Source organism: Hippocampus comes, unplaced genomic scaffold, assembly GCF_001891065.2.
Source record: "Hippocampus comes isolate QL1 unplaced genomic scaffold, H_comes_QL1_v1.1 scaffold45, whole genome shotgun sequence".
Lineage (NCBI taxonomy): Eukaryota > Metazoa > Chordata > Actinopteri > Syngnathiformes > Syngnathidae > Hippocampus > Hippocampus comes.
In genome coordinates, this window is record NW_017805783.1 from 186,649 (window position 1) to 209,441 (window position 22,793).

At 41.4% G+C, this 22,793-nt stretch overlaps 1 protein-coding gene across 2 annotated transcripts in view; it reads left to right on the forward strand.

Moving 5' to 3' along the window:
- The window catches only part of unc5db (unc-5 netrin receptor Db), a 253,730-nt gene that overhangs the window by 154,524 nt on the left and 76,413 nt on the right, over positions 1 to 22,793 (forward strand). The window contains exons 5-9 of one of the 2 annotated variants that reach the window (XM_019885253.1): positions 7,612 to 7,792; positions 8,873 to 9,040; positions 15,868 to 16,032; positions 16,769 to 16,801; positions 17,735 to 17,920. In XM_019885253.1, the coding sequence (XP_019740812.1) occupies positions 7,612 to 7,792; positions 8,873 to 9,040; positions 15,868 to 16,032; positions 16,769 to 16,801; positions 17,735 to 17,920 (733 nt within the window). The remainder of the gene's footprint in view (positions 1 to 7,611; positions 7,793 to 8,872; positions 9,041 to 15,867; positions 16,033 to 16,768; positions 16,802 to 17,734; positions 17,921 to 22,793) is intronic. The other variant, XM_019885254.1, reaches the window with a different exon arrangement.

The following is a 22,793-nucleotide window of genomic DNA, read 5'->3' on the forward strand; positions in this document are numbered from 1 at the left end:
GGGTAAAAGTGATCAAAATGAAAGACGGAGCAAGCAAAATAAAATACATTTTCCAAGAAATTGATGTAAGTGAAAGTGAATTCTGATCGTAAATTTCGCAATTTCTTTCCCTTTTTTTCTTTCTACACTGACAATATGAAGTGTCAAATAAGTGTGTGCTCATACTTATGTACTATTGGAATAAAAATAGAGTACACAAACGTTTGTGTGTGCGTGTACACATACGTTTGTGTGTGTGGGTGTGTGTGTGCTTACATCTGAGATCAAATTTGCTACAGTGAAAAACCCCCTGTTGTGAAAAATTTCTTGCTGCAAACATGATTTCGTTGTAGAGGAGTTTCACTGTATATCTTTTCTGATTAACCTCCAGTCCGCAATAGCACCACTCGGGCACAGATCGTTCCTGTGACTACCTGCCGCTCTTTGGCTTAGGGTTTATATGGGCACACTCAGCAGTACTGAGTTGAAAGCATCTGCAGGAATATGTGTTTGGGAACAAGCTATACATGTCCTGCTGACTGTTTTTAGAGAGAATCCTTCTAGTGGATTAGCGCTGTCTCTTCAGGTTTGCTTCCCAGAAGATATCATTGGCATTCCCAAACCCAATCTGTGAAATTGTGCAAAAGCAGATGCTGAAGTTCATTGTTTGGGCTGTGGCCCCTTGTCTTCAAATTGCCACTTGATTTGGAGAAACAAAAGACACAAGTCGGGGGAAGAAAGTGGAAGATGGCAAGGTCTTCATTCCCACTCTCATAAATCTCAATGATGGCTACAGTGTCACTCATAACATTGCTATTCTGTCCTCTAATTTCCTTTCAGCCAGCACATCTCACAGCATATAATCATCAGAAAATGTCATCTGAATGAAAATGTGTGTGTGTACATGCACACATTTTTAGGGATGGGCGGACCTGGATGCTGGGAATGGTCTGAGGGAGGTCACCTTCAGGGGCAGTCTGGATAATGAAATCACAGGGTGGATGCCTTGATGTTGTTCGCACCTCCTTGAAACACCGTTGTCAAGGTTGACACTGAAGACCATATCCAAACTGAAACAAATGTGCCAATTAGGCATCTCTCTCTCTCTCTCTCTCTCTCTCTCTCTCTCTCTCTCTCTCTCTCTCTCTCTTTCCCAAAGCTCCCCATCCCCCCGCTCCCAACATCTCTTTCTCTCACACTCGGCTGTCTTATATCTTAACCCACCCACTGTTAAAGCAAACAAATAATGTGGCCTAAACACAGCAAGAAGCCACTGGTAATTGCTTCTTTCAAGTCACAAGAAAACTGAAATGAAGACACACAATAGAAACGGACATGACTGTGTGATGCCACTTCTGACAACATCTCTTCAGTGACTGATGACTTTAATCACAAAGTAATTAGGCACTGTCACAGTGTGCGTTTTATCTTCATTTTCTCATCGACTTGCATGGCAAAAGCGATTTGCTGCCAGTGTACACTGTGGGGAAAGGCTTTCTTAATCGTCACCAACACGATATTACGGAAGGAAAGACTTCTGAGAAAACAATATGTCGTACCTGTATTTCCATATCTTCAAGAAAAAGCAAATCTCACAACAACTGTTTACAGAGACACAACTGACTGAAATACAGAATATGTGCGGGGGAAACACCAGAATGAGAGAACTGATACCATTGTTATGATGTTTATTATCATTTTATTCATGTCCATACATATTGCAATCCATCATTCCTCGGCCATGTGTGTCATTTCTATTTACTCGGGTTTGCATGCCCACAGGCACTTAACTATTTACATTCATACATAATTTGAGGGCTGACTGTTTACTTTCTATAAATCCATCAGCCCTGCCTGTTCTGACACACGCTGAATGCAATTTGCAAATGCAACAAAGCAAGCTATTTTCACGGGATAGAAGCAGGAAAGCATCACTAAATTTGCAATTCCTCATTAGTTACCTTTGTTCTTTCTGGTAATTGGTTACAGTTCTTTCCTTGAATGTTTAATTGCTTGAATATTTGTGGTGATACTGTCGAGTTGTGATTAAACTGCAGGGTCAAGAGGAGTCGACCAACAGTTACGTTTGTAATGTTGCATTTGTATGGAGAACATCTTTTCAGAAAAAAGAGGTCTCCATTTCAGGACTTTCCACCAATCAAGGGGTCCTTCGTTCTATTATCAACATATCAATCATGCTCTCTTTACTGATGGGTTCATTTCGTTCAATTTGCTCAGGTTAGCCACACCTCAGAAATGTTCTTGATTCGACTGTGACCAGACTCAATCGCTGGTACAGCGCTGAGTCTGGATTTCCAGGCTGGTTTCTCCCTGGGCATCCTAAAACACCTCATCAACTTCTTAACTGGAACACTACAGTGCAGTGCCACTCAGACTCCTGTAACAACAAGTCGGCGCAATTCTCAGTTCGCTTTTATTTAATGTAACAATTGATAGAACCTTTGATAGAGTGGATCACAGTATTCAGTTGGCTTGTTTGCAGCATGTGGTGGGCATTGGCGGTTGGGCAGCTGACTAAAGTAAAGTCTCTCCTTTCTCGAGAGCACTTTGAAAACAGTAATTCACGCCTTCGTCACATCTCGGCTGGATTATTGTAATGCACTTTACTTTGGAGTCAGTCTATCCTCCATTAAGTGCCTCAAGTTGGTCCAAAATGCTGCTGCTCACCTCTTGACTGGTACTCATAAGACGGAGCACATCACTCCGACTCTGGCATCCCCCCTTCACTGGCTCCCTTATACATTTTAGAGTTCTTTTTAAGATCCTGACATTTTCAAATCTTTAAATGGCCTTGCCCCACCTTACCTCTCTGAGTTCCTACAGACCTGCCCGGTGCCTCAGGTCTGCGGACCAGACACTATTAGAGGTACAGAGAACTAAGCGGAGGTTCAGGGTGGATCGAGCCTTTTCCATTGCTGGTAGAGAGGGATCTTTGTTCAGCGAGCCCCCTCGTTCGGCAAGCCCCATCTTTAAAATTCATCTTAAAATGTAGTTTTATTCTTTGGCTTCTGACTTGGCAAGAGACTGGATTTTTTTGTTTTACTTTTTTTGTGCTTTTTACTTATTAATTTATTTTTTTCATTGTCTGTTGTATTAATTATTTTTGCTCTATGTACAGCACTTTGTATACAGCGATGGTTGTTTTAAACTGCTCTACAAATACAGATGAGTTGAGTAGACAGTGGCCCAAGCAGGGCTCGCAATTGGCTCTCAGGTGTAAACGCTAGCTTTCCCCACGAGATGATGATGAATATCTGGCAATCTGACATCAAGCCACTTTGTAACATCTTCCTCTCACTCTGTAATTTCATAAGAATCAGAAAGTTGCTTTCGATCTGACGTTAATTTTTTTGAGTAATTTTAGTGATCCTTTTGTGAGTTGGCTTGTGTACATAACAAACCCTGTGCAGTATTTTCCGCACTAAAAGACGCAGCTAAAAGGTGCATCGAAAAGTCTTCCATTTTCTTAAAAGCTCACAGCGCGCCTTAAAATCTGATGCGCCTTGTGTATGGTTATTACAGTAACATGTCGACCCCAAAATGGCTCCTTGCTAGAGACATGCTTACAACGCAGAGTTCAAAGGTGATCGGGTTACGCTGTTGAACACGGAAATAGAGCAGCGACAAAAGAGTTCAACGTTAACGAGTCAATGTTATAACTTGCTGTTAGTGAACTGTGTCGCTGCTTCATTAAATAGGTTTTATTGACATCTGATCGTTCTGTTGGCATTTCCTTGAGCGTAGCTCCATCTAATGGATGTATTGTAGATTGCGTCTTATAATGTGGTGCATCCAATATATGAAAAAAAATTACAAAATAGGCCATTCATTGAAGGTGCGGCTCATAATCTAGTGAACCTTGTAGTGTGGAAAATATGGTAGTTCTTTCTGCGCTAACAATGCGCATGCACACTAATCATCTTTGTTTACAAACTGCAAATGGTCGACAACAACATATTGTTGTGTCGCTGGGAGACTGGATGCGCTCACAGCATGTTTTGTGGCACTGAAGATGTAAAAAGTGCATGACCTGTTGAGTCAGAGAAAATGTATGCTTGTTCTTCTGCTTACAAAAATTAAAGTGCAACACTCCCAGCCCGATCACCACAATATTTACGTAAATAAGAATAATTACGTATGAACAAGTGAAAGCCCACTTGCCACTTATAAAAGTGCAGGCCCACCCGAATGCATCAGTAGCCTTCAAGGTTCAAGGTATGCACTCGTGCACTGCAAGGACCTCCACACTGTTCAATTACATCGTCCACTGGTTATCTTGCAACGCCCTTTTCACACGTCACAGGTGCGCAGATTGGTACTGACTTCTGGGTCACATACACAGATTACATTGTCATTCTTGGAGATGTACCTGTATTTCAAACGAGTGCTAGTATATATATATATATATATATATATATGTGTGTGTGTGTGTGCGTGCGTGCGTGCGTGCGTGTGTGTGTGTGTATGTTATTGTTATTTGAACTTATAATATTGTTATATTCACCTTTGTAAGTCATACTAATGTATGATGGGGAAAATTAAATTTTAAATGTGCTTAATGAACCAGTTTAACTTTTTGACTCATGTAGTTAGCACTATTGGTTTACATAAATCGGTTTAGGAAGTGGCAAGTCAGCCCAATGTTGAACAGAGTGCCATCTCGAGCAGTCCAAAAATACAACAAGTGGTTCGATGCACACATTTGAAGCTTCATTTTCCCATCACTACCATTTTGTCATCCTACATCTGTGACCCTCACACATTCCTGCGGAAAAGTTTGGATCTACAATTACCTTCAAATAAAGGTTATTAGTTAATATGCGATATGACTTTTGCACCAATATAATACTTAACTACGGGTCTATCTTCCACTCCATGAAACGCACATTAATGCTCAGTAGTACACATAGCTCTTTCATCTATTTGCATTGTCAGTCTTAGATGTGATCTTTTTAATGGGCATATATGCAGCTGAAACAGGTAGACTTTGTGTTTAATATAACATAATCATTATCCTAAGAAAAATTTTTGGGCAGGGAGGGCCGTTCAGAATATGCCCTTTTGATTTTTGTCCTGTGATTCATGTCAAAAATGTGGGGGTGGAGTGTTTTAATATGATTGTAACTCCATGAACACCAGATTAATTAATCGATAATGAGGGCACCGAACATGTGGAAAAGTGGCCGACTGTCTACCTCACAGGGTTCGATTCTTTCCCCCGGCCTTCCTGTGTGGAGTTTGCGTGTTCTCCTGGGCCTGCCCAGGCTTTTTCCGAGTACTTCACTTCAGTGTGCCTGTGACCCTCGCGAGGGATAAGCGGATTATAAAATGGATGGATGGGCACAATTTATTGAAAAAAAATATATTTTTGACATGATTTCCGCTTCAATGCATTTTTCCCCTTTGCATTACTTTTACTTTTATACTTTACATCGTGTTTAAACCATTACTGTTTTACTTTTACTTCAATAAAAAGCTTGAGTTAAACTCAAGCTTTTTATTGAACTCTAAACTCAATTTTTAGAGTTTTGTTGAACTCTAAACTCAATGAGTTTAGAGCTCAATGAGTTTAGAGTTCAACAAATCTGTACTTCTCGTAATGAACGTGAATAACTGACACCTCTGCATTCAGTAGAATGGGTGTGAGTCTCACCTTTCAATATTTCGACATTTTCCTCTTCATTATCACCCAGATACTATTTCACCGGCAACCTGTGTGTTCCTTGACTGACACCATCCTTTTGTGGATTAGACAACAGTGATACAATGCAACATATTGTATGGGGTGCCTGCCATATTGTACACCAAATTACTGTATTGGAGACAATATAAGACTATATAAGAGCGCTCAATTTTCTATTTACCAAAAGTACAATGAGTAACCCATTTGAGTTGATTTGAGATTTGCCGTTTAAACGGTAAACAAACAGAGAACGTGCATTTTGGGTGGGAGTTCGACTTTTAATTTTTACCGTGTGTGTGTGTGTGTGTGTGTGTGGGTGTGTCATAATCGGTTGGTGCAACAAATTTGCTTCCATGCCTGTCTCACACACACCCACTTGCTTCACTTGCAGTCTGTACTTTAGTGTGTGAGACATGTCCTTTGGAGCCATATGAATTTAATCGCAACCCAAGGCTGTTCTCCTCCTGAACTCTTAGAATTCTAACCTCCAGTACCTCGCATTTGTTTATTTATTTATTCACTTACTTACTTATTGTTGTTTTGTGTCAATACGCCGAAGGAATTAATATATTTTTCATTCTAGGAAAACATAAATTAAACAAAGTGCAATTGCTACCATAAAAAATAGTAAAAAAAGAAACAACTCATTAAAACCAGAACGTACAAAGGGCAGTAGCCGGGCAACGACTGTAATAAGAAGAGGAGGAAGGGCCTTCCGTCCGTACTGACAGAAGGTCTGTCACTTCGTCATTGACGGACGCCGTTTTGTTCATGATTGATGAGTGATGGGAATCTGAATAAAATGCTAGACTCTGCACTGATGGAGGTGGGTTTTTGTGCTTCAATGTAATTGCCACGAACCAGACATAAAGCTTTGCAATAAAGTTGCCAGTAGGGGGAAAAAAAACAGTGATACCTGACTAAAAATAATTTGTATCAGTGTTTTTGCGTGTTGTTAGGGCACTGGAGAAAGGTTTTTCGCCTGAAGTAAAGAATTAAGAGTGGGATTCAATCCATGTTTTTTTTTCTCTTTTTTAATAAAATGCACATTTTTTTCAATTGTTTATTCATCAAAATCAGTGTGTTCAAGTTCATGACTCTAATTTAAACTTATCCACAGCAGTGGCAAATTCATTTAGGGTTAGTTTCTGTCAAAATGCCTTCATAACTGTACATATTTTGGTTTGGCATTTCTTATATGGCAACATACACTTCCCTCCAAAAGTGTCTTTGAGTCCACTTCCTGATTTTTTTTTTGCAGTTGACTGAAAACATGTGTGTTTGACATTGGAAGATGTATTTGAGACAAGTGATGGGCATTTCTGCTTTTATTTCCAAATATTTACACCTGGACCTGGACAGATACACAATTTGGGGAAGAACATATTCTCATAGATTATTGTAAGGCTACAGTAAACATACATGAATTGGCCTCACTTTCCTTTTTTTAGTTTTTATTTTTGATTGGTGTCTATTTCTAGAATGGTCAAATCTACAACTGCATATTGGATCATTTGAATTCATCTGTGTCATGGTGACTCAAAATTCAGCCATCCATCCATTATCCGAACCAGTTGTCTTCAAGAGGGTCGATTAAAGGGGGGTGGGGTGGAAGAAAAACAAAGAAAGTATGAGTTCAGGCCAATTTCCCAGCCCTCAAAATGGTTTTGTGAAAGTTATGTCTTTGTTTCTTTCAAACTGTATTTGTCCTAATAATTACAGTTTTTAGTTTGTCAAAATGACTGCACTGAACAACAACAAAGTCAGATCGCCCACTTTTTTTACGCTAACTTTTCGTTTACAGCTTTTTTTTTTTTTTTTTTTTAGCTATTACCTTCTGCAGAGCCTGCAGTACTTTATAAGTCGATTACGTTTGCTTTGCTGCTACTACTGATATTATTCATGTATTTGTCACCTCTTTTCTACAGGTGGAATGGCTGAAGAATGAAGAGCTGCTCAGTTCCCAAGCTGACGACAACATCGACACGAGGGCAGACCACAACCTTATCATAAATGAGGCTCGTCTCTCTGACTCGGGAAACTACACCTGCGTGGCCAGCAACATTGTGGCCAAGAGACGCAGTGCTACAGCCACTGTAACAGTCTTTGGTATGTTGAACTGGGGTTATATTGGCCAGTTACCTCATATACATAGTTTTAAGTTTTCATATTGGATTGGAATCCTGCACCTTTACACAGCTCATTAAAAGATCCTTGTACTCTGCTGAAGAGTGACCGAATTTTGAATGAACGAATGTATTGTTCAAAAAATAAATTTTTTCGCACTATAAGGTGCACCTAAAAGCATTTTCTCAAAAGCCGACAGTGCGCCTTATAATTCGATGCGCCTTATATTTGGTTCAATATCCTGATTTCTGATTTTAAATGTTCTGTAAAGCACTTTGTTGTAGCTGCAGCAGTTGTGAAGGCTCTATACAAATAAAGTTGTATTGTATTGTATTCCTTTAGCGTAGCTCCATCTAGTGGAGGCATAACCCAACTGCAGCCACTATTCGAGCTTCTTTTCCATGCGCCTTATAATGCGGTGCGCCCTACATATGAAAAATGTTTTAAAATAGGCCATTCATTGAAGATGCGCCTTATACTCCAGAGCACCTTATCGTGCGAAAAAAAAATGGTACTTCACATATAGAATCACTGTAAACTGAATGAAATGAAATGGGAATCCTGTGGTTTCATAGTATGTCATGTAGAATGTCTAAACTAAATAAGCATTTGCTTAAGGCCCTTTTGGCAAATATGGGCTCATGATATTCGATAGCACTTCTAAACATTTGACCTCCACACACTTAAGGGCCATAGTGTAACTGCTTTAGTCCCAGCACTAAGTGGTCGGCTACAACCTGTCGACCACCATTAACGATTGTTGCCTTTTGAAATAGCAATTCCATGTAATGGCTGTTTTCTGCATTTCTTCGCCTTTATCTTAATCCCACAGCTAGGAATTGAATGGGCAATTAGGAAAGAAGGAGCCCGACATGCACCACAAGGAATAGTCTGCTCACTGTGTTTGAGCCATTTTTTTAGCAACAGTTGCCTTCTACTTTGTCGAGATTGCATTTCCAGGAATAAACTTGGTTTATTTCATTGCATTTCCAATGCTGGAGGTCTGCATAAGTAATGGTGGTCGCTGTGTTGCTGCTGTTCTCTTTGTTGAACTTTCTCCAGTCAATGGCGGCTGGTCCCTTTGGACAGAGTGGTCACCTTGTAATGTGCCATGTGGGCGAGGTGTGCAGAAGAGATCACGGACCTGTACCAACCCAGCGCCGCTGAATGGTGGAGCTTTCTGCGAGGGCATGTCTGTGCAGAAGATATCATGCAACGCCCCGTGTCCAAGTCAGTTGCGTTCACGCACGCACGCACGCACGCACGCACGCACGCACGCACGCACGCACGCACACACACACACACACACACACACGCACACACACACACACACACACACACACACACACACACACACGCACACACACACACACACACACACACACACACACACACACACACTGCAGCACAACACTGTAGTAAAACTTTGTTAAACTGTCCATATATTGTGAGTGGAGTCAGCAATGCATGGCAAAGATTATGACAAAACTTTGTTTTATTTGGCGGAAACTATTGAAAACAGACCTCACAACAAATATGTGAAAACTGCCTTAATGCATTGACTTGCACATCTGCATTTTTGCTGGAAGATGTTATACTGGACATAAATCGTGCTTCTACTTTGCTTTAAAACTAATTTAAATTGTCAGTTGGGCTGACTTATGGAATAGTGTCAGTTTTCCAAATCTATTACATTTCAATTGTCTGCATACCAGTGGCATTTGTCTGCTGAAGTGAAGTTAGTCAGCAGGTAGTTTGTTATTTTTGTCAGATCTTTCCACACTGCAATGTCTTACCTATAAATGTGCTTTCACTGACTGCTTATTTCGTGTCATGACATGCTGCATGAAGTCTGGGATTTGCCGAATTTTAAGTGTTTAAGGTTATCACATTGAGTCCCTTATGACTTCCTATTGTCAAGACAAATGTACAGAATACATCAGTCGCTCTATTTTGTTGACATAGTGTATTGTTTTCCCAAGTGTGTAGGAGGTTAGAGGCTAGACTTGAGAAATTGGCGGGGTGATCCAACAAGCTGTCTTCATGCCAATTTGTTCAGTCTGTGAGGCCTCAAGCTGCCAAGGTGCAGATGGTTCAGCTGGTGGTAAATAACAGCCAAGAAAAATCGTGAGGAAGCAAATAAGAGTCAGGTGTTGAAGTGTGAAAGAAATGGTCGAGCAGACCAACAGAGACATGAACTGGATTGAATGAGTCAACTCATCTACATGCTTAACATTCAGAGGTTAAGAGCAGTGGCGGAATTACAGCGTGAAAAGGGGTTAACAGAAACAAACCTCAATTATCCAATAGCAGAAAAACAGTGTCCCCAGAGTCATGCTTGTTCAGCAAACATTTGTCTCATCTCTCAACATTGTCTCCGGTGACAGTCTCATGTTCTTTTATTGCAAATAGGACCAGAATTACAGAATACCATATGCACGATGTTCGCTCTAAATTTGTGTGTATCTGAATATTCACACGAACTCCCCCAGAATTCTTTCGGCCATGGTGAGCAACATCAACACATTCACATGGTGGCCAAGCGAGTATCATACCTGTCCAAAACATTAGATCATGATAATATGCACGATCCCAGTATGTTACAAACAATTCAAACCACCTACATATCAAAATTACTGATATTTTCGAATACAGGTTAAGTGAATTCTAAGAATTGGTTCAGAATTTTATGACATGAATTGTCCATAAATAAATGAAAGTATAGTTTGTAAGGTGCATAATTTATAATAAATGATACAATATTTGCTATTTTATCAAAGAAAATATATGAAGTGAATCGTGACATGAGAGACTCTCTTCATCAACAATGTGAGTATGAAAATGGTGGAGATGTGAAGCAATAATAAATGTTGCATCATGTTATTACTAATTACTCTGAAAGTCTTCAGATGATTTGCTTGTTGGATAATAATGCTCAAGAAAGATTTTAAAGACTTTACCGAGACAAATATTTTGTCAAATTAACACTCTTTCGATTAGATGATACTAAACATCCATCCATTACCCGAGTCTCTTATCCTCAAAAGGATCGCGGGCGTGATGGAATCTATCCCAGCTGTCTTCGGGCAGTAGGCAGCGTACAGCCTGAACTGGTTGCAGGGCACACATAGACAAAGAACCATTCACATTCACAACCATGCTGAGGGACAATTCAGAGCGCTCAAATACCTTACAATGTATGTTTTTGGAAAGTAGGAGGAAACCGGAATATCTGGAGAAAACCCACGCAGGCACAGGAAGAACATGTAGACCCCGTTTATGTACCCCAGATAAGCCACACACTTTGGCATTTTTGTCATAGAGACAGAAATTAACTTGAAAATGCCGCAGAGAAATCAATGTATTCAAGTTAGGTGCACTTTGCAAGTGGTCACATAGGATGGCCACTTCTCGCTTCAGTAAGTGGCATTCTTTGTCCATTCATATATAAATCCATGGATGTCGCGCACCGTGGTCCATGGAACGCTTTAGGGAGTTTGTGTGAATGCTCAGACACATGAATAATTAGAGGGAACATTGTTTATGGGCATAATGGTTTGCGTATACTGGACCTGTCCCCATGCTAATAAGCCACATATCGACAGCAGTCATATAAATAGCAGAGACCAAGCCCTACCCACTGGTAATGTTATATTAGTAAAGTATATCAACATTAATGTCAACATAACATAAAAAAGCCGTGTATACGACCCATGACTGGATAAAATTAACCAAGTGGGCATCTTCAAGCATGGTCCATGAGAGAATAATTACACGACATGGTGCACATTTCAGTCTGAGCTGCTTCCATACTTTGACCATTTTCTGTCTTTTGTGATGCAGTTTTGTTTCTGCTCTGTCAACCACATACGCCCAATAAACTTTTCAATTTGTATGTGTGAGGCAAATATGAAAAGGCAAAATGCCAATATAGCACTGGTTTTAATTTTTCTGGTTGCACTGCACACATTTGCTGTGCGCTGAGAGGGTGAGAGCCGTGTGCAATTGTACAAACGGGCAATTTAGAGGAAACATTGCATTAATAATTTAAGATCACCAAGTCATACTCAAATATCAAGTGTAAGAAAACAAATGGGCAAATGCCACATGATTCTTGGAACACATTTAGGTTATGGTAATAACTGCCAGCTAAAGAAATCTTGTCCTCATTCTTCTCCAGCAAGCCATAAAATCATTGTAAAGCCCTCATCTTAATGTGATGTTACTTCATATAGCTGATGTGCTAAACAATACGCATACTTGTGAAATTGCTTTTGTGCAGGGTAATCTACTAATTTGGTGGTGAACTCAACTTTGGTTGGTTTGTTAGTGTAACCTCAGACTTCAGACTTCGTCATCTCAAATGGAACCTAACAATTTGACACACTTTATGCAGTTGTTCCCATTTTCAACTTGATTGCCAATTTAAGCTGACAACTTGAGGGTGGCTTATGGCGGCTTTAACATTAAGCATGAGTTGCAAAAAAATGAACCTTGTCCCTGAGCTGTCACCATGTCATGGTAGAGGGGTTTGTTTGCCCCAATGATCCAAGGAGCTAGCTGTCTGGGGCTCCCCAGGGCAAAAAGGTCCTAGGGAAGTGAACAGAAAAGGCATGGCTCAGAGATCCCTCTGAAGATGACCACAAATGGACCCAGTGTTCCCTTGCCCAAATGAGTTTCTTCCATAAGATGTTGGGCTCTCTCTTATGTGATAGTGAAAAGTTCCCTGTGGAAGAGTTGGACGAAGTGGCTCGGGAGAGGGAAATCTGGACTTCCATGTTAAACTGCTGCCTCTGCAACCCAATCCGAGATAAGTGGAAGAAAATAGTAGATTAGATGAACAAAAGAAACATTATATTTTACATACCGTATTTTCCGCACTAAAAGGCACACTGGATTATGAGGCGCACCTTCAATGAATGGCCTATATATTGTGATTGTTTTCATATATTGGACGCACTGAATTATAAGGTGCAATCTACAATGTATCCACCAGATGGAGCTACGCTCCTTCCATTCGACTCCAGAGGCGTTCATGACCTCCTCTGAAAAACGTAAATTAACAATTACTTCAATGAAACCACGAAAATTGAAATTAACGCACCGAAATAGAAAGTCAAGTGAGGAAATCACAAAATAAATTCTATAGCAATCGTAAAGAATTTATTTTGGCATTTCCTTGAGCGTAGCTCCAACCGAACGATCAAAATGTAGGAAATTGGACTGTCTCAGAAGTGTTTATTATTTATTCCTTTGTTGTGTACTGTATTTGTGTCACAAACAAGGAAATTTCAAAATAAATTCTGTAGGGGGGCTATAGAATTCATTCCCAGCACCATCCTGTTGCTTCTGTTGAGTTGCTGCAGAGGATAAGTGGCTTGTAAAATGCATTTATTAGGGATCTGAAGCTCTTCTGAACAGTCTTTTGGAGCCACCATTTAAATTGTCTTGGGCTGCATTCATTTGAATCCAACTCAAAGGGATTTGAAAATAATTACATTTGAGTTTGCTTAGCTGTGAAATTAAATGTGGTGTCTGACATCTATGTCTTGTTGTATTTCAAGTGCTCAAGTCCACTGGAACAAGGGTGCTGTAGTGGTCAATTGGTTTCATTGTGGAGTTGAGGGAATTAATGATCAGGTGTGAATGCAGTCTCTGTGCAGTGTCCCGGAGAAACCAATGGATCCCTTGTGCTCTGATGAGTTTTCTTCTTTGTGCTCTAACTGCGGCTGCCTAAACCCAATAACCTGGTTGCTACACTAAAGATGGTTAATGGTGGATAGCATATCCTTCGCATGTGCAAAAGTTGATGACAGTACAAATCGTGACTATAAGGCTTTAAGCGGAAATCCTCACGAGTCAGTTGAAATGGAGAAATACAGTGGAAGGGTGGCACTCTTGATCTGTCACAGCGACAGGACATGGTCCAACCCTTTTTTGCGCCACCGACCGGTTTAGACAATTAGATGCTTTTTGCAGACCAGCAACCACTGACTGACTTCATCGTAGGTGTGGGAGGTTGGTGATGCTCTACCTTTGGAAAGAACAGGGACGACAGGCCCTTTGTGCATTTTTAGATGCTCAAGATATTTGTGCTTTTTCAGCTACTGGCTTTGGTAAGTGCTTGCTCCATTCGTGGACACTTTCATCCGTTGCCATGATTGGTCAAAACAAAAGTTTCGCTTGCATGCGGAAGTTGGCCAATCAGCACGAAGTATTGTACTGAATGTGGAGCACCATTGGAGCAGTCCCAGAATGATACTGTGGAGAACCCCTTTGAGTGATTCACAATCAATCTGACTCTTGCCAGGATTGTGATCAACCTCCAATATGTATTTACCACAGTAACACACACACACACACACACACACACACAGTATTTTTTTATTATTGGAAAGAAAAGTCCATAAATAAGTGAATTTGTAGGAGCCAAGTGGTGAGTGTTTGGGTGTCCACCGTTTTTTTTTTTTTTTTTTTTTTTTTTTTTTACCTTATCAGGGACAGGGCGACAGTCGACAGTTTATAATGTTATCAGGTTACAGGGTGCATGAAAGTGTTAATTAGTAATGGGAGTGTGGTCTCCGGCCACCGGTTGCCCATTCCCAAGATAGATAACAGAATGAAACGGACAAAAATGTCAAACTTCTAAATTACGACATTCATTATATGCTTTATATCATTATTTGTGGGTATCCCAGTGTCAGTACAATTTACAGTAAAATCAAGTCTAACCTTGAATAAATTATTTGTTGATCCATGCGCAACATAAAATACAAAAGCAGGCAGACATGTAGATGAGGTCAATCTGAACAAAGCACTTCCATTTCCTCAAAACATTGAAGCAGGTACTGCAAACTGTATACATTGGGTGTCTTGTCATCATTCTTTGTCGTTTACCATACCTGTAAAAAGACTATACAGTGATCCCTCGCTATTTCGCCGTTCGTTTATCGCGGCTTCGGTGCATCACGGATTTTTTCAAACAATCATAAAATAAATAAATAAATAAATTCTTTTTTGAAGTCTGCAAAAATCAGTGTCTAAATGTTGTTTACTATGCGTGCTAGTGTGTGCGCACTCTGCTCAAGCGCGGAAGGTACACGTGGGGCACGTGTGTGTGCGTGCACGCATGGGCGGGCAGGTGAGTGTATGTGTGTTGCTGAGAGAAAGAGAGCGAGAGAGAGAGAGAGAGAGAGAGAGAGAGAGAGAGAGAGAGAGAGACTTAAGAACAAAAGCAGGCCTCTCCATCCTTAATTGTCTTAACAACCTTAATTGACTAATCATAAACATGTCTGCTGCACGCCCACGAGATCGCTGGCGTGTGTGTGTGTGTGTGTGTGTGTGTGTGTGCGTGCGCTCTGCTCAAGCGCAAAGGCCCACGTGGGACAATTTTTTTTATATATGTTAATTGGTCGCTACTTCGCGGATCTTCGTTTATCGCGGGTGGTTTTGGTCCCCATTAACTGCGATAAACGAGGGATTACTGTATTTGTGATTTTCAGTCTTTCTTTAGTATTTTTCAACTGCTTTTCAAGTGAGTTTTTTTAATTTCATTTGAATCATTCATCAACGACGAACGAAAGAACAGACTTTCATAAAAAATATGGTTTACAATATGCAATATTGTACTGTAGATAATGAAAAAAATCAATGAAACACTATTTTCTGTCAATGCTTTTCCATTTTTATACCAGTTGCTTGTAATTACAAGAAACCATTAAGGGGAGAAAAATGTAACATAATAGCAACATAATCTTCCCCAGTGTTAAAAAGTGGTATCTGCTATCCCCCTAAGAATCATAGTCCCAAACCTTGCCTTGCCCCTTATATGAATTTGACTGGTTTGTGAATAAATTCAAGTTTAACCTAATTTCATTTAAAGACACATTCAAATGCAGTCCATGCATTTAGAAAAAGACTTGAAGCCAATTTGGGCAGAAAATGACTCCCTGGTGAGGTGTTTGAGCTGTCTCTGTTTTCAAGAACTGGAATACCCGGAAAACTCCTGTTTTTGCGCTGCTGTGTTGGCTCATCATGCGGGTGTCCTTGTGTTGCAGTCGATGGAGGCTGGGATGAATGGAGTGAATGGACTGCATGCAGCAGCCAGTGTGAAAGACAGCGAAGTCGAGAGTGCAACTCCCCAGCACCCAAACACAGAGGCAAGATGTGCGAAGGGAGCTCGGAGGTCACTGAGAACTGCACAGATGGACAATGTACTCAAAGTAAGTCCTTTCTCACCACTCAGCTTGATCAGCTGTTGCCCTCTATCATCTTTCCGGTCATGCTCATCATCATCATCTTCCTATGCACTGCTGACAAATATTCAGATTTGATTGAAGATGTGCGTTGGGGAAAACTTTGTTGACAGAAATATCCAGGGCAGGGTAACGTCAGCACTCCTCTCGTAGGCTGCAAGATGATTTTTGGCGCAGCCCAGAACACCGAAAATGCTTGAATGGCTGTTCGCAAAAAATCCACATGTGGACTTGTTGGGCAAACCTGTGTGTCTGTTTCTCTTGTGGTGCAACCATCTTCTTAATTTGGCTGGATTGTACAATTAATAAATACATGTAATAATAATAATAATAATAATAATGGACTGACCTGAAATACCTTTCCAGACATGATTCAGATTTTACAGCTTTCATTCTTTGGTAAATGCAGATTGCATTCCGTTTGGACAGGCTCGTGGAAAAGATCACACGGTCGCTCACTCGTAGAAAACTCACCGCCTCTTGTACATGAAACAAGGTAGCTTTTGGATTTGAGTTACCCTTCTTTGAGGCCATTGCAAACGTCTGACTGTCACCAGTTTCATCTTTGATGCAAGGAGAGACGGCATCATCTGTGAACTCAACTGTCAGAGTAACTTCACTATAATAGGCACTTCATAGAGGCTTGGACTTTAATCACCACTTTCCCTCCTCTTCATCTTATTCTATCTCTCTGTCTTTGCAGATCGAAAGCTGCTACATGACGTTAAACCTCAAAGTGAGTTCCCAGTGTATTTTTTTTGCCTTTATCTTCCCAGCTCCCAACAGTAATTCACAGGCGAGTGCAGGAATATTTCTACTGTATGTGCAGTATTTACTGAATGATGGAATGACAAACCAATTGCCACTGTTTAGTTCACCTTGATCTGAGCATCTGAGTTCTAAGCCAGCAGATGCTCATTACGCCTTCCATCATTTTCCGTGCCCTGACTTTATGACAGCCACGTCATGGCTGTGTTTCTACTTTGAGCTGGGTGATGTATTGGTTGTGACAGGCGGACATGTGTTATGTTGTCGTGGATTAATAGGTTTTAATTTTGAGGGGGGGCGGGCAAAACAAGCTAAATTGACCAATTTGCAGCACTGTCCTTCTTCCTGTGGCTTCCCATCACTTGCATGGGTATGCTTGACCAAGTGGTGGTCGGGTATTAGTTTAACTGATTTCATTTGTGCGCAATATCAGAGTAAAAACTGTGAATACTCATTTCTGGACTCATGGATTAGTGGTTACATTAAGCTTGTATGTGAGCACTCAAGCAGCTATATTTTATTCATTAGCCTTGCATTTTCCAATGCAACGGATATTATCTACCCGCGTTAGCTGTAATTAGGTTCATAGTTTCCTATATGTATGTATTGGGTCCAAACCACTGGGTCTCGAGGGTTTGGGGCTTATCATATTCCATTTTAGCAAATTTAGTATGACATGCAACAAATTAAATTTGAAACAGCTGTGCTGCAAAATCAATTGGGCTCACTCCATCTTATCATTCTTTTCCCATTCTCTATGGCTTCTCTAATATACTGTAACTCTCTTGTGTGCGATTTACCTTCTCAAGAGAAAAAGTTTTGTCTTAAATGCGATTATTTGTGTGTGTGTGTGTGTGTGTGTGTGTGTGTGTGTGTGTGTGTGTGTGTGTGTGTGTGCCAGGCATGGACAGTTCCAATGACGTGGCTCTATATTCTGGCTTGGGAGCTGGTATTATTGCCGTGGGCATACTGGTCGTGGCTATCATGCTGTACAGGAAGAACCAGAGCGAGTACAGCGTAGATGTCATTGATTCCTCTGCACTTGCCGGAGGGTTACAGTCTTTCAACTTCAAGACCACCAGACAAGGTGAGAGTACACTGTTGAAACAAGTGGTGTAGTTGGACTCAATATCTATGCTAAAAGGTGCAATCTAGACCAGCATAACTCATGTCCATTTACTGGATTCAAAAGTCAGTGTTTGTATGTTCCCAAAGCCGTAGAAGTCAAATAGGAGTACCATATTTTCGGCACTATAAAGCGCAGCTAAAAGTATTTTATTTTCTCAAAAGTCGACAGTGCACATTATAATCAGATGTTCCTTATAATGGATCAATATTCTGATTTGAATTTTAAATGTACTGTACAGCACTTCGTTACAGCTGCAGCGGTTATGAAAGCTCGATATAAACAAAGCTGTATTGTATTGTTGGTGGTCCAGTGGTTAGCGCGTCGACCTCACACTGCAGAGTCGAATCCAGCTCCGGCCTTCCTGTGTGGAGTTTGCGTGTTCTCCCATAGCCTGCGTGGGTTTTCTCCGGGTACTCCGGTTTCCTCCCACATTCCAAAAACATGCATGGCAGGCGCTGATTGAACACTCTAAATTGTCCTTAGGTGTGAGTGTGAGCATGGGTGGTTGTTCGTCTGTGTGTGCCCTGCGATTGGCTGGCGACCAGTTCAGGGTGTCCCCCGCCAACTGCCCGAAGCTCCAGCACCCCCCTGAGACCCTTGTGAGGATAAAGTGGATTGGAAAATGGATGGATGGATGTATTGTATTGTATTCTATTCCCTATAGCGTAGCTCCATCTAGCAGATGCATAACGCAAGCACAGCCACTATTGTAGCGACAATTCTATGTACCTTATAATGTGGTGCCGATATAGGAAAACCGTTTTAAAATAGTCCATTCATTGAAGGTGCGCCTTATACGCCGAAGCACCTTATAGTGCAGAAAATACAAAACCTTTAGGGGGTACTGTAGGTAACGATCCATATAACCATTTCAAGACACAGTGATGTACCTGAATTTTATTTTTCTTCATCACATGTATCTTCAGCTTTGGACTGACATGAGCCAGTTGCTCCAACGGGGCCAGCCTCTTGATTGATGGCATTTATCTGCATTGAGCAGTGTGCTTTTGACATATCTGCTCTCCTGCTATTTTGTAATGGGAGGTCATTAATTTCAAAGCGATGCATCCAAACTGTGCCCCCAGACAACACATTCGGTGCAGAGACAACCCATCCCTTCCATGAGATCGCACCAGGACAAACCATTGATAGATAAATGCGTGGCATGTGAGACAGCTAACACCACAATTATTTTTGTTGTGCACAGCAATAAAGTATGTTAGAAAGGTGACTGCCCATGTCCCATCAAGCCTTACCACAGGCATTTGTGTTTCTGTATCTGACATTCACAGGGCAATGAATCGATCACACCTGTACTGTCTGCTTGCCTCAGAAATTTTACCTCTCATTCAAGCAGGCTTGCTCGTTAACTAGACAGGAAAGTTGAAGCCTGAGTGTTGGTGTAGAAACCAAATTATTTGTCCCCTAGGCCCGGGGTCGGCAACCCAAAATGTTGAAAGAGCCATATTGGACCAAAAAAAAAAAAAAACAACATAAAACAAATATGTCTGGAGGGACAAAAAATCAAAAGCCTTATAATGAAGGCAACACACGCTGTATATATCTGTATAAGCTTTTTTAGCCTACTATCAAAATGACTACGTTGGCTACAAATACACAATGAGCCTTTATAATTCAATGTGTGGGTGGGGGGGGGGGGGGGGGGTGTAGATAGAGATGAAAGTCCTCCAGATTTTCCCGGAATTCCGGATTTTCAAATTTTCATGAAATTTCCTCCGGAAAATTGAGGGAAAATTGCCTCAAATCAATCAACATTGAACGAACACGCGTTTGAGTTTGTTGTTTTGCTTTCACGAGCGTAGCCATGTTGAGGCACTAACACTAGTTATAGTGTAGCAACGCCACTCGAGCAAGGCGCGCCTCAGCAGTCGATAGTCCGCTGCTCTCTGCAGTGCGTGCGTCAGCGCAAACATGTATGCACGCGCACGGCTTTTGGCTTCAACCAATCAGCGCCGACGCAATGGACGTCACAGATCAAAGAAGCTTTGAACTACAAAAACAGCTAAGCTAAGCTAGCAGATACGACGCTCGAGGTTGGACGGACACGTTCTTACTAGCAATCTGTGTGTTTTCCCTTTTTTACCCAAATATGTATATTTTTTATAACAATAAACAGTAACACCCCTCCCCTCGCATTCTCATAGCATCGCCATATCTCAGAGATTTCTAAATTTCGGCGAGAACGGAAGCTGCAAAGGGTGCACGTGTGCACACAAAAGGCAGATTAATCATTGAATGTCGAGTATTTGAATAGCGTTTTGTGTAAACTAATTCATGCGTGATCGGCCAGGTACGGCCCCCGCGCAATGTTCAAACAGGTAGACAGGCAAGCTGACATACGTGCAATAGACGCGAGGGTTAGGAACACGCTCAAGTGAAAAATATATATATAGTTTGGGTTTTTCTGGGGGGGAATTTTCGTGAAAGTCCACTTTCATCTCTATGGAGAGCAGGGGGTCCCGAAATCTACGTTTTGATCAACCGACCTCTCGCAATCGACCCGTGCACACGCGCGCATACGCACACACTTACCCCATAGTGATTAACAGCCGCAATGGCCCCGAAACACAAAACAGAAAAACAAAGTAGACACAAGAGTTTGTGAAAATCACTGGCTACCTTTGTCGAGACCTGACGCAGTGGGATAGGACGCACTTTTGCGGCATGTTAACTATTGTACTGTAATTTACGCGTACGGTTTTCAAATGCGTCTCACGGCCCTTCATATTCCCATTCTTTGCCAGTACCCTCGGTGAATTGTACATGAAACACCATTTTTTTCCTACAACAGCCACCTGCCTGGCATCCCGCCCTGCTAATAGAACCGTGTGTCGCAGGCTATGATGTAAATCTTCGTTGAAATGTATTATTTATTTGACATATTTTACAGCATTGGAAAATGTTAAGAATGTTTGTGTCATGTTTGTCCTCCTACAGAAACCATATTAAAATAAAAAATATATTTTCCTCCCCCGTCTTTTTCCATTTTCAAACATTTTTGATAAAGCTCCACGAAGCCACTAGGGCTGCGCTAAAGAGCCACATGCGGCTCTAGCACCGCAGGTTGCCGACCCCCGCCCTAGGCCTAAGATAACAGCAACCACGAATAGTTTCGCTCATTTGGGATCCAAAAACGATCGTCATTACAATACATATGAAATAATAATAATGCTGTGGAATGTATCTTCCGAAGCAGGGGTGCCCATGTCCGGTCCTTGAAAGCCCCTATCCAGCCTGTTTTACATGTTTCCCTTCTCCAACATGCCTGACTCAAATGATGAGGATCGTGATCAGGTTTTTGCTAAGCTTGCTGAATCAGGTGTTTCTGGAGGAGGGAGACATCTAATACATGCTGGATATGGGCTCTCAAGGACCGGACTTGGCCACCCCTGTTCTAAGGTGTGAATGAGAATATTTGCACAGGCATTCTGTACCTGACACTTTTGGGTTAAAGCATGTGAAAGGCATGGAGGAAATGGGAAATGCACCCTTACGCATGCAATCGCTCAGATCTGAAGGGAGAAGTGAGGTTGGTGTGGGAGGTGATGTGAGCCAGGTCCACATTCAGCAGGTCATCAATCCTATTTAAATAGGCCAGCTCCCCCCCAGAGCCTTCCTGCTGTGCCCTCCACTGGCCACAATCACTCCTTTCCATTTTCTACTCCATCGGCCAGGCGAAATGTGGAATACTTCCACGTTTACTCTTATTCAAAGCCGAGTTTGCACTGGAGAATCTTTTAAATGCGTTTCCTAATAGCCTCATTCTGCAGTCAAAATGTACCTTGCTGATGAAAAACATGAAAGCAAACACCATTAATTAAGTGGAAACCAGGAGCTTTATTTAAAAGCTGAAACGTGTTTGAACAGTCCCTAAATGCTTCCGGATGGCTCTTTGCTACCAGAGCAAATATAAGGCCGAGTGCTGAATGAGTCTTTGGACCCAAACCTGTCTCTGCACATTTCTTCTCCCTGTGAGTGATTTTTAATCAGAGGCCCAATTCCAAATCCATCCCTCAAGGTATTCAACCTGAGGTACTTTTCATTTACTTCTCCCGTCTCACCACTGCCATTCCATTCTCGCCGCACCATTCTTAAAGATGCACAGCCAAGCGATAATCAGATTGGTCTCCACTCGACCGGAGGGGAGAAATTCAACACTCATCGAATGTCAGCTGCAGAGGGCTAATGTCTACTTGACTGCAGGTCTGGCAGAGAAGGTGGAATATGCCACCATCAGGTTTGGTGAAATGATACTGTGTATTCATCTTTTACGTTTGCATGAAGCATCAGTCTTTGTCGGAACAGAGATACGAAATAGGTTCTTTTGTGTTGTATCGTGTCATTCTTGATCCAGTTATCGAATTTCTGTCAGAAAGTGTGATGCTCCCAGTTGCGTTAATGCAGTCTTACGAATATTCCTTTTGGAATTCCTGCAAATTTTAACACTAAAAAGGAACATACATAGCTCTATATCAAGACTGAATATGAAAGAATAATGAATGTAAGTAGTATACCAATTAAAAAAAAAAGAATATAATTGAAAGCCACCTTTGACCAAAGACATTCTACTTATGTAATTGACATTGTTTTTTTTTCATTCATCAAACCCAAAACACCACAAAATCACAAATCATCCTGCCAGTAATTGATGATTTCCATTAACATAAAACCACATTAGACTCCCACCTTGCACCCCTCGCCAAGCAGCAGCTGGCCATCAAGGACTCAGTGACTTCACAGTTATTTTGGAAGGGGGCAGGGGCAGCGCAAGTCTGAGTCTGCCAGATCGATGCGGTGCACTCCGCACCTT